This window comes from Notechis scutatus, chromosome 6 (genome assembly GCF_049901735.1).
Source record: "Notechis scutatus isolate UNSWTSFEM ecotype Mainland chromosome 6, rNotScu1.2, whole genome shotgun sequence".
NCBI classification, from domain to species: domain Eukaryota; kingdom Metazoa; phylum Chordata; class Lepidosauria; order Squamata; family Elapidae; genus Notechis; species Notechis scutatus.
The window spans coordinates 52,292,465-52,313,697 of NC_142014.1; the positions used below are offsets into that span (position 1 = coordinate 52,292,465).

At 38.7% G+C, this 21,233-nt stretch overlaps 1 protein-coding gene across 2 annotated transcripts in view; it reads right to left on the reverse strand.

The window, feature by feature from the left end:
• Nucleotides 1-21,233, reverse strand: part of CACNA1I (calcium voltage-gated channel subunit alpha1 I) — a 175,465-nt gene that overhangs the window by 113,530 nt on the left and 40,702 nt on the right. For both annotated transcript variants that reach the window (XM_087968295.1, XM_087968294.1), the window contains exon 3: nucleotides 19,199-19,296. In XM_087968295.1, the coding sequence (XP_087824421.1) occupies nucleotides 19,199-19,296 (98 nt within the window). The remainder of the gene's footprint in view (nucleotides 1-19,198; nucleotides 19,297-21,233) is intronic.

The window sequence follows — 21,233 nt, forward strand, 5'->3', positions numbered from 1 at the left end:
ACTGATCAGGAGACAGTGGAGGTTTCTGGCTGGCAAATGTGCACCTATCTTCAGGGTTTTTAATAATATACTTCCTCATAATTGACTACTGAGAGAAAATATATGTTGAAATGGAAGAATGGTGCACACTGCTGGAAAGACTGCTTGTAAATGCTGACTTTTAAAATTTTCCCATCAGATTGGATGGATGATACCAGAATTTCTCCCTCAGAAGGAGAAATTATGCAACAAATTTCTCAAAAACAGAACTCTTTTGAAAAGACAATGGCAGCAATATTACTGGAAAAAAAATATCAAAAGGAGGAATTCCTTCAAAGCCAGGGAGCTGCAGATCACTGGGGAGATAATTCTACAGTAAAAGACAGGATATTCACATACCTTTCTTGGCCATTGTGTAACTAAAAAGATGCAGGAATTCTATATTCTATTCATGTAAAATATACTCTGAAATTCTCTTCTTTCATGAGAGGACGGCACAAGAAACTGAGAAGCTACCTTTTGATCCTATGAAAACTAATAGTATAATTTTGGAGAGGAAACTATTTGAACTCCCTTTTGGAATTGTGGGCAAAGTGAATATATTCTGGAGGTGCCTCAATGCCTTTTCTGACAAGCTTCTGTCAACTTTAAAGAATCCATGTCTCCTCCAGACAGTTCCTGTCAACTTCTATTAACCAGCTGCCACTGCTGAAGCTATCTCCAATGAAGCAAGTAGCATGTGCCAACTCTTGGGGAAAAAGAAGTGATTTAGAAAAGGGTGAGAAGTGTGTGTGTGCGTGTGTGTGCCCACACTCACAAGCTGCAATTAACACACACAGACAAATCTCATATTTAAGTTCCAATCTTTTTTTATATGCTTCCTTCTCATATGTTATAAAACAGATCATTTTTGTACATCCATTACTTTTCACTGCATTTAGTGTCCCAAAGTCAAAGTAACTGAGAAATAGAGTTTTCTTATGCAACATTAATCATTATAATTTCTGGGTGCCTACATGAAGATATTATGAGGCCTCCACTTAATAAAAAGTCACCCAAAGGGCAGTTGACATTATTAATTTCATCTTCTCCATTGTAGCATGACTTGCAATTTGTGACCAGATATACAGAAGGCAAGATCTGGCTGCTGCTATTTAATGCCAGGATTGCAAGCAATCATCATCCATAAACTTATTGTGGATGAGAGGATAGATCAGTCTTGTATTACTGAGATATACAGATGCTACTCCCCCTTGGAAATGAACCATTCTGTGTTTGGGATTAGCCAGGAACTAAGGGCAGAGAAAATGGCATGGTAATTATCATGTGAAAAAGTTGGTCTCTAGGAACAAGCTGAGTTTTCCCCCTTCCCCCCAGCTTCCCAGAGGCATCCCTGCCACTGTAACCAATGCAGTGGTGGGATTCAATTTACTACTGGTTCTGTGGGCGTGGCTTGGTGGGAGTGGCAGGAGAAGGATACTGCAAAATCCCCATTCCCTGCCCACTATTTATTTATTTATTTATTTATATATATATATTTGTCAATTGCTTACAAGATAATAGGTATAAGTAAAAACATAGCTATGAATACATGGATACGTATAAGAAAAATAAAAAATATATATAAAAGAAACAATAGGACAGGGACGGTAGGCACATTGGTGTGCTTATGCATGCCCCCTATAGATCTCTTAGGAAAGGGGTGAGGTCAATAGTAGACAGTCTAAGGTTAAAGTTTTTGGGGTTTGGGGGAAAAAAACCACAGAGTCAGGTAGAGTATTCCAGACATTGACCATTCTGTTGCTGAAGTCGTATTTCCTGCAATCAAGTTTGGTGCGATTAACCTTGAGTTTGTATCTATTGTTTGCTGTAGTGTTGTTATGGTTGAACCTGAAGTATTCATTGACAGGTAGGACATTGCAATGTATGATTTTATATGCTATACTTAGATCGGACTGAAGGCGGCGTAGTTCTAGGTTTTCTAGGTCTAGAATTTCAAGTCTGGTGGCATAAGGTATTCTGCAACGAGTAGAGGAGTGGAGAACTCTTCTTGTGAAATATTTCTGGACTTTCTCAACTGTGTTAATATCAGATACGTAATGTGGGTTCCAGACTGATGAGCTGTATTCGAGTATTGGTCTAGCAAATGTTTTGTATGCTCTAGTTATTAGTGTAATATTACCAGAGAAAAAGCTACGTAAGATTAGGTTAACAACTCTTAACGCCTTTTTGGCTATGTAGTTACAGTGGGCTCTAGCACTTAGGTCATTTGAGATGAGTACTCCAAGATTCTTGACAGAGTTTGGATCATCATCAAGGTCTTGACTATTCAGCCTGTATTTTATTTTCTGATTTCTTTTGCCAATATGTAGGACAGAGCATTTATTTGTTGAGATTTGAAGCTGCCATTTGTTTGACCATTCTGATACATAGTCGAGGTCTTTTTGAAGGGTAGCAGTATTGTCTGTGGTGTTGAATAGCTTTACATCATCAGCGAAGAGAACGCAGTTGCTCTTGATATGATCACAGAGGTCATTTATGTAGAGTATGAAAAGAGTTGGTCCTAGAATACTGCCTTGGGGGACACCACTGTTGACAGGTACAGAATTTGATAGGAAACTCCCAATTTTGACCATTTGTTTTCTGTTTGACAGGAATGCTTCTATCCAGTAATGCAGGTGTCCAGAGATACTGTAAGATTTTAGATTTAGGAGTAGTTTGTCGTGTACCACTGAATCAAAGGCTTTACAGAAGTCTATGTAGATCGCGTCTATTGCTTTGCCCTGATAGAGTTGTGTAGTCCATATGTTTTTGCAGTGTAAGAGTTGCAGATTACATGATAGTTTTTTCCTAAAACCAAACTGTTTATTCGAGAGTAGGTTGTTTGTTTCTAAGTGGAGGATGATGGATTGGTTAACAATTGATTCCATGACTTTACAGGTGACGCAGCATACTGCAAAATCTCCATTCCCACCCCACTCCAGGGGAAGGATACTGCAAAATACTCATTACCTCCCCACTCCTGGAGGAAGGACACTGCAAAATATCCATTCCCTCTCCACCCCACTAACCTGCTTTCCAGGTCCTTTCTCCTGTGCAGGGCAACAAAAGAAGACCCAGCTGATCTGCTGGGACTCAATCAGGTGGGAGAGGGCAGCGAATAGATTGGGTCGGGGACAGCTGGTTCTCCAAACTACTCAAAATTTCCACTACCGGTTCAGGAGAACCTGTCAGAATCAGCTTAATACCACCACTGAACCAATGACATGACAATGTCACAAGAACAAACCTGCAACTTGCAATTTAATCAAAGGCGGGAGATAGTTGCATCCATTAATTATCTTGGCGAGATCACTGTCTCATTGACATGGAATTGAGTTGCTCTATCAACTTCCACAAGGAAAATACTTGCTTTGTTGATCCTAAGCTACTAGGGAATCTTTTGATTTTTCAAAGGATTCTTGGAATTTCTCAGATGAAGAACCTCTGCTCACCTCTATCTAGATTATTGCAACATGGTCTACATGGAGCTACCCTTGAAGACTACCAGAAATTGCAACTGGTCCAGAATGGAGCAGCTCATCAAGTTTGCCGTGCTACCCAATTCTGAATATAATATAAGGTCCAACACACCTTTCATGCTTGTGTTGGCTCATAGCCTGGATATCTGCAAGATGTTATCTAAAGGGATCCCATGGGTTGTTTCAGTGGGCTTTTGAGCTCTGAGATACTGTTTGACACCTGCTGAGAACTGAGCAGTACACATTATTTTTTAACTGAAAACCCAAACTAAAGCTGTAATCTTAAGAGTGGATACCACAGAGTTATTGCAAACAGCTTTCTCTTTCACCCTGGCTATCCAATTTGCAGCATTGTTCAGTGTGGAACTACATGGCACTGTTGCCTGAATAATTCCTCAGCCCAGCCTTCTCTGTTGAGTAAGAACAAATAAAACTACCTAGCTGCATTAGTGTCTGGAAAGTTGGGTCATCTTCAAACCAACCTGCAGAGTTCCTAATTAACAATATAGGCACTTGGTAATGACGCTGAGTGTATTGTCATTGCAAGGCTATTGTAGGGGTCACTTTCTCCCAGCTACAGCCCTTCTAATATGAAGATGGTAAAGTACATTTCACACAAATGCGTTTTTGAGACAGTAAAAATAAAAAGGTAGGAAATGAAAAAGAACAAAAAACATAGTTATGCCTTCTACCCTTCTTTCTATTGTATAATTATCATCTTATTCCTTTCCCCATCACCTTTGGCCCTTTTTAATCCCCAAATCGGGAAATCATTAATTCTGCCTTTTCTTCTTTCAATAATAAAATACACTGCCATTAGTAGCTTTGAATAAAAAATAATACATACTTTGCTATTGTGACTAGGAGGTTTGAGTCTGCTATGTTAGAAGACACAGGCTCGAGTGATGCGGAAGATTTGGCATTGGGATTTGAGCCTGCTTTGATGGGAGATAGAGACGTGAGCCAAGAGGAAGAGGAAGATAGGGCATTGGGGTTTGAACCTGCTTTGCTGGAAGTTTTGGAATCCTCATCCTCTCCAGGACCTTCCTCATTAGTTATACCTGTGTCGGCAGATAATCAGGAGAATGTGCCAGAGTCCTTGGATGAAGATCAAACCGAAGAATCTTGGTTTGATGCAAGGAACCAGACGTAAGCAGAAACATCAAGGACAAACTGGAAGGAGACGTCGAATCATGGACTGAGGAAAGAGACTGACACGCCCCTCAGGGAATATAAGGAGGCGTGTTAGCTTTGAATTCCCGTTCGGGTCAAACTTTGTTATTTGCGTTTGCAGTTTGGAAAAATTATTCTGTTTGGGGTTCGTCTCTGATTTATAGTTCTGCTCGTTATCACTTTGCAGACAGCTACTGGGAAAACTGCCAACGACGGATTCAGCCAAAGAAAAGTTAACTCTGCTGTTCCTGGTCTTGTCTGTTTGTGTTTTTTCCTTTGGACATTTGGACTCTCACCTCGTGGCCACAGGTGAGACAGAACACTTTGCTTTAAGTAATAATTATTTTAGAAAAAGCAGGAACTCTTGGTTTTTGTTTTTTGCTGCTACTTCTTGAGGAGAAGTCCTTGGATGAGAAAGTGGATAAATATTAAGCATATTTAGACTGAGATCTGGCTATATCTAGTCTATAATATTAATATAATAAAGTCTATATCTCTACTGATTTTCATGAAATAAGAAAGTGTTTATAATATCTCAAGGATGTTAAGAAATGTTCTTGATGCAAAGCAGGATATGATGTCTCTGATGGAAACAATACTTTATTTCCTTTCTCAGGTTTTGCAGTCCATTTCTTCCCCTCCTTCCATTTCAATCTCCTCTTAGTATTCCTTGTCTACTAAGCACACATAACTGAGATTGGGGTGGTTTTGCAAGATGTATTTATAGTATTTCTATGTAACTTGGGACTTCTCATCATCTACTAGTATCATCCTGTAGATATTTTGGGTACATCAAGATAAAGATTCTCCCTTTGAAGACCAAACAGAATGTCAGACTATGCTACTATATATCTATGGATTCTCAGTCATCCAGATGATGTTTGCCCAAAGGTGCTTATTCAAGAGGCAAGTAGGCTTTCTGGTTTTTCTTTGAAGACATTTCACTTCTCATCCAAGAAACTTCTTGAGCTCTGACTGGATAGTGGGGAATGGAAGGATTCATATTCCTTGAAGACAGCTGATCATTTGTATTCTTTTATAGAGTCATTGAGGCTACCTGGAGGTTAATCTATATCATCAGGGTCACCTGAGTAGTGCAAGTGGGTGTGGAGCCTTCTTGGAACTGTTGAAAGGACTGTGTTGTAGACTGGAGATTGAGAGAGAGATGAGAAGCGAAATGTCTTCAAAGAAAAAACAGAAATTCCAGTTGCCTCTTGAAAAATAACCCTTGGTAGTACTATATAAGTGGCTAAGCATGAATCTGACATACAACCCATTACCTCCTCTATTGCTTAGGGCTGCATTTTAATTATCAACTATGAATAAGATAGACTGGAACAGCCAGGTAGCTATATAATTTACAGGAAAAGGTGAGGGACCCAAAAGATCCCTGAAATTCTGTTACAGGGCAATGCAACAGAATATTCCAAAATAGCTTTGATTATGGGAAGAAGGAAAGTAGGGGTGGGAAGGAGAAAGAGAATAAAGTGAGTAATGTTCTTATTAGTCATATATGATGCTAGTCTTCAAAACAAACTGAATCAACATGAATCAATGGGCTACCAGAAATCTATGTTTCCATGTGTATTCTAATTGATTGTCAGGTTGAGGTAACATACAGTAGGTCATAATATTGCCATATGCTATACTGAATTTACACTTTGTGGATTTTGTAGTTTTTAAGTGGTTTTTGATGAAAATACACACACAAAAAATATTCTGGGAGTATTGATAATGTAAATTTGTAAAATGGTTTCCTGGTCCAAGCTGAAACATGGTAAATTTTAGGAAACTTTGAGACATTTTGAACTAAAGTTTGTCATAAATTTAATATAAACTGCACATCTACTCTAAACATTGTGAGTCAATATAAAAATGTGAATGCCTGTTCTTTTGCAGAGCTGAAAATACTTTAGATTTCTCAATGTCACCAGTATTCTATTCATTGTTAACAATTCTGTCCATATCAACTTCAGAATGTCAATTTCAGTATGACAAAATGTATGAATTTGATAAACTAAACATGGAAACTTACTCAACATGTCTAAATCCCCCACCCCGACAGACCCACACTTTTCCAGTGTTGCATTTCTTCAATCTTTAGGCACAGACTCCCAAGAGTGAGACTTGGGGCTTAAAAGAATGTATAAGGCCATTCCAAAGCAGCACAACTCATATAGATCATAAAATGCTGTCTAAAAGAAAGATAATAAACATCTGACATTGTCTTACAAAGATTGCAAGTAGAACGTACTTTTCTGATTCTGAAAGGGGTAGCAATACTATAGAGCTGGGCTGTCAAATGCATGGCCCGTGGGCCAGATGTGTCACATGCTAGTCATGTCCATGCCCATTTTAGCAAAGTGGGAAAAAGTCACAATGCGTCAGATGATAATACGAGTTTGACACCCCTACTAGACAGCAATACCTAAGCTCGCTCATGGTGGATCTACTCATCTCAAAAGAGTGCAGAGAAGAGCAACAAAGATGATTAAGGGATTGGAGGCTAAAACATATGAAGAATGGTTGTAGGAATTGGGTATGTCTAGTCTAGAGGTGACATGATAGCAATGTTCCAATATCTGAGGTGCTGCCTCAAAGAAGAGAGGTCAACCTATTCTCCAAAGCATCCGAAGGCAGGACAAGAAACATAGGATAGAAACGAATCAAGGAGAGATTCAACTTAGAATTAAAGAGAAATTTCCTGACAGTGAGAACTATTAACCAGTGGAATGGCTTGCCTCCAGAAGTTGTGGATGCTTCACCTATTGGAAGTTTTAAAGAACAGATTGTACAGCCATTTATCTGAAATGGATGGGGAGTTGTATTGGAAAACTGCTGGCATCCCTTCCAATTCTATTATTCTGTTATTCTTTCTATGATTATATGTATCCATCCCCTCAAGCCCCCCCAAAAATCCAGAATGGTATAGGATCTCATGCTATGGACAGGGGTTGGACTAGAAGACCTCCAAGGTCCGTCCCAACCCTATTTTTCTATGTTCTAATGAAAAACTTTTCTCATGCATTGAAATATAACTTCTGTCTTTCCAACATGGCCAGTTTTTCTGCTTTTGGAGATAGGAAACATAGTTCAAAGACATTACAGGTAGCAGGTTTAGAGCGCTGCTAGAATATTATAGAAAGAAATGGAACCTAGGAGAGGGTTATGCAGACAAATAGTTGGAAATCAAACAATCAGGGATAAACTAGTCCATAGATAATGCAGCAGCCTAAAGCAGAAAATCAATAATCCATAACCTTTGGAACTGTTCCAGTTGTCCTTTGGCAGATGGTACTATTTGAACTAAGGAAGCAGTGAAGAAAGATTTTCTTGCTATTTCCATTCCAGCCAAAGCTGGATAAAATAAGACTGTTGTAAAGTCTTCTATTTCAGAGGACTCTTCAAAAATTGATAAATGTCTCAGTGAAAGCTGTAAGAGAACTGTTTGTTGTATTATTTCCAAAACAATTTTCTTAATCCTTTGCTTTTCAGTCTACACAGTTGGGCTGAGTAATAAATCATGGTTTCCAGAAATTACCTCTTAATTCAGCCCTCAGTGAGACTTGGCAAAAGATCTCCAGACACAACTTACCTAGTTAAAAGCATTAATGCAGACAAGAATAAAGTTTATTTATCAAATTTAGATATTGCCCACGTTACTCTCAGAGCGACAAAAAATTAAGTTTCTGAAATAACTGCTGATGTCTATTGCAGCTTAAAAATTGTATCTGTTTGCCTGGGTTTAAACTCTAGGTTTAAACTTTGACTTTGTAAGTTAATTAATACTTAGCATCCTTGGGTGGTTGAGGTATGTTTTCATCTTGTGATGACCTGGGGCATGGCACAAAGGCAACCCAGTCAGATAAGCAATAAGAGTCCCTTTATTATCTCCAAATTTGCCCCCAATGTCCAGGTTACTTTCTGGCCGGAGAAAAACTCTCCCAAGCACAGCTTTTGACTGCAGAAAATTAAGTCCAAAATATGAGCAACACAAACTGTAACTTAAAGTCCAAACAAGCCAAACGGAAGTAATTAGTTTGGCAGGGCAGGAGCAAGAATTTCAGACTTGAAAGCATGGCAAAACTCACACAGTTGGGAATATCCCAGGAACACAGATAAGCCATGATAACACAGGATAAAGTCACATTTGCTCCCAGCAGCCTGCTGCATGTAGTCTGCCTTTCTTATCAACTGTCTTCCCAGCTGTAGCTAATGAAGGGAATCAGGGCCCTTTTCTCCCCTGTAAGCCACACAACCCAAGTTGCTCTCTTCTCTGTTCCTCGCTAAGTGCCCTAGGATGAAGAGGGGTGGGCCTGGGTCTTCCTCTGAACTCCCTCTCCCTTGTTCTATCTCTCTCCTGCTCTGCCCATCCAGACTTTGCCCTTCCCCAGCCTCCTCCATAGCCAAAGGAGCCACGCTCCCACTCCCTGTCAGCTGTTCGGCTTCCTCCTCAGATTCAGACTCTGACAGGGGCATGACACATCTCAATCCTTTCTTGATTGTATATATACAGGTATATACACTATATATGTATGGGGAAATGTGTGCTAGTTTATTACTTATCTGGGGTTAGGGATTTCTTTTTTATTTATTGATTTATTGAGATGTATTCCGTGTTCTTGGGCGGGCTGCCCCAAGGGAGGCTCATTCAATCTCATTGCACACAGGTTTGAACTTGAATTTGAAGGCCCCGTTCTTATATTCTAGAAAAATATGATTCCTTCCTCACCTACCTTAACACTGGCATTCCATCAAGAATTAATTATGTGTCAACAAATCATTTTTGACTCCTACCACACAAATTTTCGACCACGCAAGTTTTCTTCAAGATAATTTATCACTAACCTATCATGTCTCTTAATGGAGCACTTATTACCTCTGTAACTGGGTCCATCTACCTTGCTGCTGCTCATTCAGCCGTGGTTGAGCCATTGTGGTGCAGTGGTTAAAATGCAGTACTGCAGGCTACTTCGAGTCTCACCAGGTCAAGGTTGACTTAGCCTTCCATTCTTCTGAGGTCGGTAAAATGAGGACCCAGATCGTTGGGGACAGCATGCTGACTCTGTAAACTGCTTAGAGAGGGCTATAAAGCATTGTGAAGTGGTATACAAGTCTAAGTGCTATTGTCATTACTATTCTCGTCTTCTCTTTCCTTCTACTTTTCGCAACATTAAAGGCTTTTTCAGAGAACTGGGTCTTTGCATAATGTGTCCAAAGTAGCATAATTTGAGCCTGGAAATTTATGCCTTGAGTGAGAACTTTAGGTTAATTTATTCAATGATCCATTGGGGGTTTTTTTGGCTTTTCATAATAGTCTCAGGAGTTTTCTCCAGCACTGAAGTTTAAAAGGATCATACTCTTCCTTTCCTACTTCTTCAAAATCCAACTTTTGCTTCCATACAGTGTCACAGGAAACACCATGTCTTGCACAATTCTGATATAAACACTTCACAGCATTGGAATATTTTTTTCCAAGGTCTTCATGACTGCTGTACTGCATGCTGGCCTGCAATGCATTTTTTGACTGCTTCCTCTTTGTTGATAATCGCTCTTAAAAGGGAGAAACAATCCGTCACTTTGCTATCTTTATTGCTAGTTATTCTACCTGTTGTCTTTAATTTGACATTAAATTTTTATATTTGACGTTAGTTCCACTTTTTCACTGTGGTCTTTTAGTACAGGGCTTGCAGAACTTTTGCATTGTTGGCCATTAAAGTTATGTTATCAGCATGGTAAAGGTTAGCGATGCGCCTTCCTCCACTTTTAATCTTTCTATCAAGCTTCCCTTTATATATTTTCCACATATAGATTGAATAAAGAAGAGAAGAGTATGGAGCCTTGTGACACTCCATTGCCAATCTGGAGTCACTGTTTCACCATGTTCTGTCCAGACTATGGCTTTCTGGCCTGTGTACAGGTAATCTTCAACTTACAACAATTCATTTAGTGATTATTCAAAGTTACAATGGCACTGAAAAATATGACTTATGACTGTTTTTCACAGTTACAACCTTTGTAGCAACCTCATTCAGATGCTTGGCAACTTGTTCATATTTACGACCATTGCTATGTCCCAAGGTCATGTGATCACCTTCTGAGACCTTCTGATAAGCACAGTCAATGGGAAAGTGAGATTCACTTAACAACCAGGTTACTAACTTATCAATTGCAGTGATTCACTTAACAACTGAGGCAAGAAAGTTTGTAAAATGGGGTAAAACTCAATTAACAAATGTCTCACTTAACAATAGAAATCTTGGGCTCAATTGTGGTCATAAGTCAAGGACTACCCATATAAGTCTCTCATGAGGAAACGAGAAGTCCTGGTATTCCCATTTTTCTGAGCACATTCCTTAGGAGGATGAAGAGGTATTATGCATGTTTGCCACCTTGAGTTCTTATAAAGTAATAAAGATGGGATTAAAAAAATCTAGAACAAAATTGATCTCTTCAAAGATAAAAGTTATTTTTCAAATTAAAACTAAAGAATTGTGGAATGCAAGCCTGCAGTTTGCCATTCAGCATGGGGGGGAAAATCTGCTTTTTTGCATGATATGAAAATAATAGTTACTATTAACTTGTTAACACTTGTGTGATGTATAGTTATGCAAATACTACTATCATTATTTGATCAGCGTTGATAAGTACCACAGTAAAATCCCCACTGTGCAGTAGTTATAGTTTTGTATAGTCTACACAAATTCCGTGCGGTGAAGAAAGGCAGTACTTAAAAGAAGCAGAGAGAATACTTTATGTTTTATAAACTTCTCCCATATTCTTCCATCCATAATCATTTTAATAAAAATATATCTGTTTTCCTTGGCCTGTACATAACATGGAGAGAACACCATAAAATGATATAGGGTCTCCTGCTTGAGCAGGGGGTTGGACTAGATGATCTATAAGGCCCCATCCAACTCTGTTATTCTATTCTAAATACTTTGTTTAAATATGCAAGCCGCTCTATAAAATGAAAACATCAATGTTTTTACATTGTGGCCCAGGAAATCCTAATAGTTCAATTTCCCTGTAGAGTCTGACTCATATTAATCTCTCATACACAGAAACCTATAGTGGCACTAACTGGGACAAAAGGAAAAGGGGAAAATATATGGTTATTATCTAACATTTATTTCAAGGGAGAGTCTAAAATATTTTTAAATCATAGGATGTCAAGAGGTCATGCAAGACACCAGAAATCATGTCCCTCATTGCTTGCTTACTGTATTTAATTTTTCCAAATTCTATGGAATGGCCATTTCAGTAGCATATTTTTAAGTGTATTAGTTTTACTTTAAGGCAGATTCACAATTATTTCCCATTTTTTTAAAAAAATCTTTTAACTTTGACTTTGAGATTTAATGGTTAGACAAGGATTTTTTTGTTATAGAAGTGGCTAGTACATATATTGAATATGCAAAGTAAAAAGTTGAGGCTGTAACATTATTATGCTCATTCTACAGCATCGAAAAGAGTCAGAAGTTAATCCTTTTTTCCTCTTTTAACCTTCATCCTACACTTCTCTCTTTCCCCTTTTCCATCTTCCCACTATTTTCATTATAATGTGTACTTTATGCTCTAATAAGTTTAATAAAATTATAATATTAAATATCAACTTTACTGAATACAGTGCTATCTAGATATATTTGCTGCAATTCCCATAATTCCTAGTTAATATGTTCAAAATCTGGAAGTTCTGGAGTTGTACATTTGGGTGCTAAATACATTTGGGAGTCCACTGGGTTGAGGAAGTTAATTATACTAATGCCAGTCTCATTTATACAAAAAGGTACTAGATATATACATGTGTGCAATATGAAAACACATGTATACGTAGCTAGATATAAACGCTCATATAACATGAAAACACAGTAGTACATCTTGCATGCATTTGCAGATACGGTATTGATATTACTGATAAATAGTTTATATTGTTATGTCCTATAGAGGGGGAGGGGGGAGGAGGAGGAGGTATTTGTCAAGAATATTTTCTATCCATATTTGTGTGTGTGTGTGTGTGTGTTATTCAGCTTTGTTCGGGTATTTTACCACGTCATTATAGTTGTGCTTTTAAAGTTGTAGCAACGTTTTGGCAGAATCTCATCTGCCATCATCAGGCTTCTGTATTGTGTTTGTCGAATACAATACAGAACACAATACAGAAGCCTGATGATGGCAGATGAGATTCTGAGCGTCTACAACTAAAAGCACAACTATAATGCGTGAAATACTCGAACTAAAAGCTGAACATACATATAATACCCGAAACTTAAGAATATATATATATATATATATATATATATATATATATATATATATATATATATATATATATATATATATATATATATATATATATATATTTTTCTTAAGTTTTGGTAATGAGTGGGTTGGTATTTTCCCACGTCATTGTAGTTCCAATACAGAAGCCTGATGATGGCAGATGAGATTCTGCTGAACGTTGCTACAACTATAAAGAACTACAATGGCGTGAAAAAGACAAAAGGCCCATAATATATATATATATATATATATATATATATATATATATGTGTGTGTGTGTGTGTGTGTGTGTGTGTGTGTGTGTGTGTGTGTGTGTGTATGTATATATATATATATATATATATATATATATATATATATATATATATATATATATATATATATATATATATATATATATATGGTGTTGCTTGGTTGGGTATTTTCCCGTCATTGTAGTTCTTTTAAAGTTGTACGTTTCAGCAGAATCTGCCATCATCAGGCTTTGTGTGTCCGTTGTAGATTTTACAGACTTTACCACAGGCGGTACAGAGCCTGATGATAGATGAATTCTGCTGGTGCTAACAAAAGAACTACATGCGTGAACTAACCAACCAACCATAAAATCAAAACTTAAGAAAATATATATATATATATATATATATATATATATATATATATATATATATATATATATATATATATATATATATATAGTTTGTTTTGTAGATTTTCATGGGTACAGGTATGTAGGTCTAGGTGTGTTGGTCTTTTCAGTAAGATTAAAGTATCTTGCCCAGCGAAGTCACTCGCCATCCTCAGGTTGGTGCTTTTGGCTTCATGACACTGCTTGCACTTGTTTTCTGGATGGTGGTTGTCCTTCGTTTATCGGATGGGCTTGGGCCTGGGTCTGATGAGGGGGATTGGCGGTGATGTCCCATGTTGTTTTGGGTCTGGTGTTGGTTTTCGTGGCTGGGAGTCCCAGCCAATCCCCCTCATCAGACCCAGGCCCAAGCCCATCCTATAAACGAAGGACAACCACCATCCAGAAAACAGACCACGGCTGCTTCGCCAGCTGTTGCACCCCCCAACCCCAAAACTAAACAAGCTGACACATGCCAAGAACACAGACCCAGACCCAAAACTCGAAGCCAGACTCAAACCCAGAATGCTACATCACAGCCACCCGCTAAGGATATCACATCAGAAAACTCAGGAAATTACACCGCAAGAACTCAAGAAGTTGCAACACAGCAAATGACCCAGGATATCACAGCACAAGACCAAAGATACCACAGCAATAAGTCTCACAAGGTCATCACACAACCCATTACCCAAGCCGTTACTACACAGGAGGCTAATGGAAAAGAGATCAAAACACAAATGATCCAGGAGATTACAATGCAGGATCCAGGAGACCACAACAAAAGAACTCACAAGCCCATCACACAACCCATTACCCAAGCCGTTAAAACACGAGAGGCTAATGGAAAAAAGATCACTACAATACAAATGACCCAGGAGATTACAGCACAAGATGTAGGATATCTCCACAACAAAACTCACAAGGCCATCACACAGCCCATTATACCAACATCAACTCCATCAACCAATCAAGAGACAGCAGCGCAGCCAACCAGCCCAGCACACCAGCCCCCACCACCAGTATTTATAGAGAGACGGCAGCTCCGATCACACACTGCTTGCACTGGCACGAAGCTGAAAGCACCGGCCAGAGGATGGCAAATGGGACCTCGCCGAAATGTTGCCAAGATACTCTTAATCTTACATGGGAAAAGACCCAAACACACCTACACCTACACCTACACCTACACACACACACACACACACACATATACATACACACACACACACACGAGGTACTACAGACAAAATCAGTAAGATACTACACAGGCATCACATCAAGACTGCCTTCAAAACAGACAGAAAAATAGCAGCTATCCTAAGAAACCCCAAAGATAAAATTGACCTGGAAAACCAAGGCATATATGAAGTCCCCTGTGCATCATGCCCTGCCACATACATTGGACAGACCAATAGAAGAATAAGTATCTGCCTGGAATGAACACAAAAATGCAGTAAAAAAGCTGGAACACACTTCCTCACTAGTCCAACACATGAAAGCCACAGGTCATAGCATCGACTTCAATGGCACCAAAACCCTAACCACTATAGAAAACCCCAGCTGCAGAATTATCAGAGAAGCCATAGAGATTGAAAAAAGACCTGAAAGCATGAATAGAAAAGATGACTCCACCAGACTGTCAATTATCTGGAAGCCTGCACTCTCAAACAAACAAATCTCCACATCACAAGCCAGGCAAACACCTGGGCACAAACAGACCGCCCCGATACCTCCAGCTCAAACACACCCCAACCAGGCACCCAGATGAAACCTAGCTTCCTAATAAATGATAGCCGTCCGTTTACTCGGAGCCAAGCCGCACTAAAAGCCTCCAATACAGGAAACACAATGTTGCCAGCCAATCAAGACAAAAAAAGCTACAAAACGGAAGATATTAGAAACACCAATCAAGCAGAACACAGCAAACACCAAGACCAATAAACACAGACCAAGACTCCCAACCAACCAGGATGAAGAAAAAACCATGCTGGCACAGCAGTAGGCTAACACCAAATTTAAAACAGAAATGGCTGTGAAAGCCTGACTCATAGACGAACACAATACAGAAGCCTGATGATGGCAGATGAGATTCTGCCGAAACGTTGCTCCAACTTTAAAAGCACAACTATAATGACGTGGGAAAATACCTGAACAAAGCTGAATACCATACAGTATATATATATATATATACACACACACTTCATTATTCTTCATTATTCCTGTCTTATAGCTTGAAGCAGCTCTGCCAGGCTCCTCTGTATTTGGACAGGCCTGGCTGTGCCTTCATGGGATAAGTCCACATGCTCAGGGATGGGGGAAGAGATGCCATCTGTATTTGCTCTCCAATGGGAAATGGTCTCTGTTCCTCCTGCAGGGTCTTTCCTGGTGTCTCAGTACTTGGTAGGCCAGTGGTAATTCGATATGCCTATTGATAGAATTGCTATTGGAAAACCAGACTTCTTTTATGCCCTCCTTTAGTTATGTCACGGGCAACGACCTCATCCTCTTGAAAACTGAATGTGTAATTATACTCCTGCAGATGTGCCCAGATCTGGGAGCGCTGTTCTTTGCGCCAGACAGCCAGTTCATGTTTGTGTACTCTGGTCTGTAGCCGCTTAGTTGTTTCCCCTATGTAATTGCTTGCACAATCACTACAGTTGATGCGGTAAACCACCGAAGATGTCTCCTCCTTGGGTAGTGTTTCCTTTGGGCGCATCACTCTCATTGTTAGAGTTTGGTCCGGTTTGTGCGCCACCTTGACCCTATGCTCCAGGAGAATGCGTGCAGCAGTTTCAGATACTCCCCGTATATATGGGAGCACGTAGTTGTTCCACTGGCACCTTCAATGGGTTGCCGGGCCCTGGGTGTAGTACATCTTCAGATGAAATCCATGGAATAGCCATTGAGCTTGCAGACCTGATAAAGATATGCCTGCTCCTTGGCTTTGGCTGTCAGTGTACTACAATGAGTGTCTACTCTATTAAACAGTGCCCGAGTGCAATTAACTTTATGTGCAACGGGGTGATTGCTCTCATTGTGTAGGATACGGTCCCTGCTTGTGGTTTTTCAGTACACACCTATGTCAAGGCTCCCATCCAGGTTACAGCTGACTAGCATATCCAGGAAGGCCAGCGTGTTATTGGTCTCTTCCTCCATTGTAAACTGGATGTCTGGATATATGGAATTGAGGATGTTCATAAATCTGATCTTATGTCGTTGTTTAACAATGATAAACGTGTCATCAACATAATGTACCCAAAACCTGGGCTCATAAACTTTCATTGTCTCATATTCCAATTTTTGGAGGACTGCCTCTGATATCACTCCCGAGATTGGAGATCCCATAGGCGTCCCCTTTATCTGTTCATATCAGTGACTGTCGAATGTAAAATAGGTCTTAAGGCAGAAATTCAACAGGAGGAGGAGGTTGTCTGTGTTGGGGAATTTGGGGTTTTGTGGCTTTTCCCGTATTAGTTCCTTTATAGTTAGTGACAAGGGAGGAAGCAACAACAAAAGATAAGCCTCCTTTGACCAACATGACTGAAGCATAAACAACAGGGCTAATTACAAGTGGGAGGTGGTTGGAAGGGCCTATTACAAGTGGGAGGTGGTTGGAAGGGCTAAAGTGATTAATGATATATAAAGGCATAGATCTCCGTAATGGTAGCTTAATACTCTGAGATGATGTCAGCAGAGGCTGATGAAAGTTTAGGATTATGTATTGTCCATATTTTTATCCTTCAATAAATCAGGCTGTAACTACTTTGGTTTAACTAAAATCAGATAGCAACTTTCCTGATCATTTCATGCACTTCATAAAATAGTTACTATAAACATCATGCTACAATGAATGTTATTATGATAAATTTAAATAAATAGCTTCAAAACTCCTCAGAGCTTAAAGGTGGGGTTCTTGAAATCATTGCTCACAATTTGGAGACCCTTTTCTGGGTTCTCCTGCTAAACAAATTGCACTGAGTAACTGCTATGGAGAAGAACTTCTCAGAGATACCCTATTATGCAAATCCCAGAGAAGTTCACTTGCATGCACTCTGACATGCATCTAATTTAAATATGTATTTACATATTCATGCTGAATGCTAATTCCACATTTGTCCAAATGGAGATTACTGATCTGCCAAGAATAAATATGAGTTATGTTTCTTTCCCAAATATTTTTCCATGATCTATTTATATGTGAACTTATAAACATATTATAGAGAATCAACCCAATATAATATAAGAGATAATCCTCAACTTACCACCAAAATAGAGACCAGAATTTCTGCTGCTAAATGATGTGGCCGTAAAGCAAGACATCACATCATCGGAGTCCTTAGCAACCCCAACACTTCCTACTGCCATCTGAATTTCAGACACATGTGCCATTCAGCCATTACATCATGCAGCCTGTTCTTGGGATAGCTCAGAAAGCCTTCAGAAAATGTCCAAGATCTTCACCAAGTCTTGCGAGAAGGGGTGTGTTATTTTGAAGAATAATGGTGACTTTCTAAAGCTTTCTGAAACATCTCTTTAAGAATAGGCAAATCAAATAAGTAACTTCTTCTCCAATACAATGATCAGCAAAAAGTTCAGAGCTCTAAATAAATTAACTCAACATTCCACATCCAAACCTTTAGCTGTAATAAAATCCCATTTAAAGGAATAAAATGGTCCTGATAGCCTCATGTAGACAAAATAAAAGAAAGCCAACGTATGATGAAAAGGTACCATTTTTCATTTACAAAAGACAAGCTCCAATTATTCACTGTAATTTCATGTCTTTTCTTCTGGTTTATCACCACAAGAGCCTTTGACATGTAGCTGAAGATTTATGATTGTACTCATGAACCAACTTAATTTTACCATTTTATTACCAATTCAGTTCATCTTTTCACAGTTGTTTCATTCTGGTAATCTGCTTTCAGTTTTTATTGTTCTTTAAAAAAACCTGATGTAATCTACCACTGAACTCTTCATGCCATACTTCTAACAGGAGATCATTTAAGGACAAGTGAAACAGCTCTTGTCCCAATACAAACACTTAAAGAACTTTTTTAACTTCTCACTATTATGAAATTAATATTAAAAGGGCACACTTTTTTATGACCTGAACGTGAGATTTATTTTTGGAAATGCTTCTGTCAAAAGCTTTATTAGAAAAGACTATTATGTCTCCCAAGGGAGCTTGGTCTGTTTTTGTGGTGACACATTTAACCAGCCATAGCTGGCAGGGACCAGATGCCTTAGGGAAATGAAATTTCAGTTGGCCTGAGGACTGCATCACATTTTAGCTGTCATGTTGGGGAAGCTTTCCCAAAGTGGACAAGGCTGGGGCTAAACTTTTAAGAAGTAAAATTAATGCATTAAATACAAAGCTGAAGGCATTTATTTTACCCTTTGAAACCTTTCCAAACTCTACAAAATACAAAATGGGACCCACGGGTTTCTCTCCCCCCCCTCTGGAGACCACAAGAGGGATGCTAGTGAATTCCTGTGGCCCCTGGACTACCGCTATACTAAATCACTCATACAGTGCCAACCTATAATGAAAAGGGCATGGACATGCATTTTCCCATCACCGTCAAGAAAAGAAGGAGGCAGGCAGACTTACTAGGCACTCGGTTAATGGCTTTGAGGGGCCTCAGAACTCGTACAGTGCGAATTGCAGACAAGTTAATATTTTGAAGATCCAGGGAATATTCCACCATCCTGAAAAAGATGAAAGATATTGAAACTATTATACAGTATATGTTTAAAACCAATAGAGTAAATGAGGGATACAGGAGTTAAAGCTGCTCATGCTGACAGAATGGCACCAAATCCCTTTAGTATGTCATTTCTTCTTCGTTAGTATCCTGAGAATTTGATGGTAGGAAAGTATTGGGGGAAGCATCACTCTGCAAATCGTATTAAAGGTTGTCACTTCATTTGGGCTGGAGAGACTAAACAAATGACTAGCATCAAGGGAGTATATCTCAGGCTGTATCTTTAGGATATTATGAGAGCATCAGGCTATAGATTCAATAGTGGATACCCTTTGAGAATCTTTAAATCTGAACATGTGCATTCCACAAGCTTTACAAAAACCAGCCTCCCCAAATCCTCAGGTTCAATTAAAAAAGCTATCCTTAATCTTTATGCCTTAAAAAGTAGCAGGACATCAGAAATATTTCTTCCATTTATTCCCCCCATATTTTATCCTTGATCATACTGGCTGCGCTTGGATGCCTAAATTTGTTCTGCAGAATCTGAAGATCCAAGAATCTGTAGAGAATGAACAATTTCAGGAACTCCATAATTCACAAGTACTTTAAAAATTAACACTGTTTATGTGTTAATTTTGTACTATGAGCCTCCTCAGAAGGGATATATGTATTTGTATATACATCTATAAATAAATACACAAAATGGAATATATAAATCAGAACATTGAATCTCTAACAGAAAGCAGAGTTTTTTGAGATAGCATTGGGTACAGAATTTTTTTTTTTGTATTGTCTTCTTTGTCTTATACTATCTAATCAAGGATTCTAATCTTCAGGATTAGAAGATTTCAATAAATGTTATTGATTTCTTCTAATTCTGGATATGACTTCATAGAATCTGTTCTAGTAAATCAGAGGGGAGGGGAGGAAAAGAGAAGAAAGGAGAGGAGACCAATGCACATAGAAAAAGAGTGGAACTTTGGTTGCCAGCTGCAAACACCATTGATCCTGTTCTGATCGTCTTTGCAATTGCCAAAGAGAAGGTATAAAAACTGGAAGCCAGCATTTCTTTCTTAAGATTAGTGCAGAGTATTTTAATTTTAAAATAAGTGATCTTACATACATACTGGCTGAATTCTCATATTATGCTGACTGAGCTATAATGAGGTTTGCTTGCTTATGGTTTAAATGAATTTCAGCTTCAACCCAATAGTCTGATTAGGCAAACTATGGCTTAATGCAGTGTAGGAACTCGGCCATAGTTTATTCTGTCCGACACCTGCCTTCCAGTAGAGAAAACTGTAACTCAGTGCAACCTTCTCAAGAGATCCAAACCATAACCTAGCTTGTGTAAGCCAGGTCTCTAACTTTGCAAGATTCAAAGAGAAGAATAGGTTTAAGCTTTATGAGGCAATTAGACATTATCTCCTTGAATCAGTGTAAGCAAGCAATTCACAAAATAATACAAATATGCAGAGATAAATAGCACTGAATGTTTGGTGCTATAAGACAACTGTAAAAAGAACTCCCATCATCTGTGACCTGGATAAATCCAGAAAAGAAGATGCACCATTCGCTTGATCTGATCAGTCTTCTCTATGTACTGATAAATTCCTCTCAAGGACATAAATGTTTGCTATTACTGATCTCTTGTCAGTGGAGGAAGAAAGATTGCAAAAAAAGAAGTGTTCTTCAACCTAACATCCTCCATATATGCTTTTATTTTTGTAGACCATCTGATCTAACTGGAGGGTACCAAGCTGGAAAATCAAATCAAAATCCAATTCTCGTGGGTCCTGCTCCTGAACTTTAAGAGCAAAGAGACTAGAGCTGATAAAATTAAAGTGGTATAATTAATCAATTAATGCATGAATCATATTAAAATTCAGAGCAGTCTCCTGTGGGAAGAAAGTTCAGGTCTGATGACACTGTCATGAACAA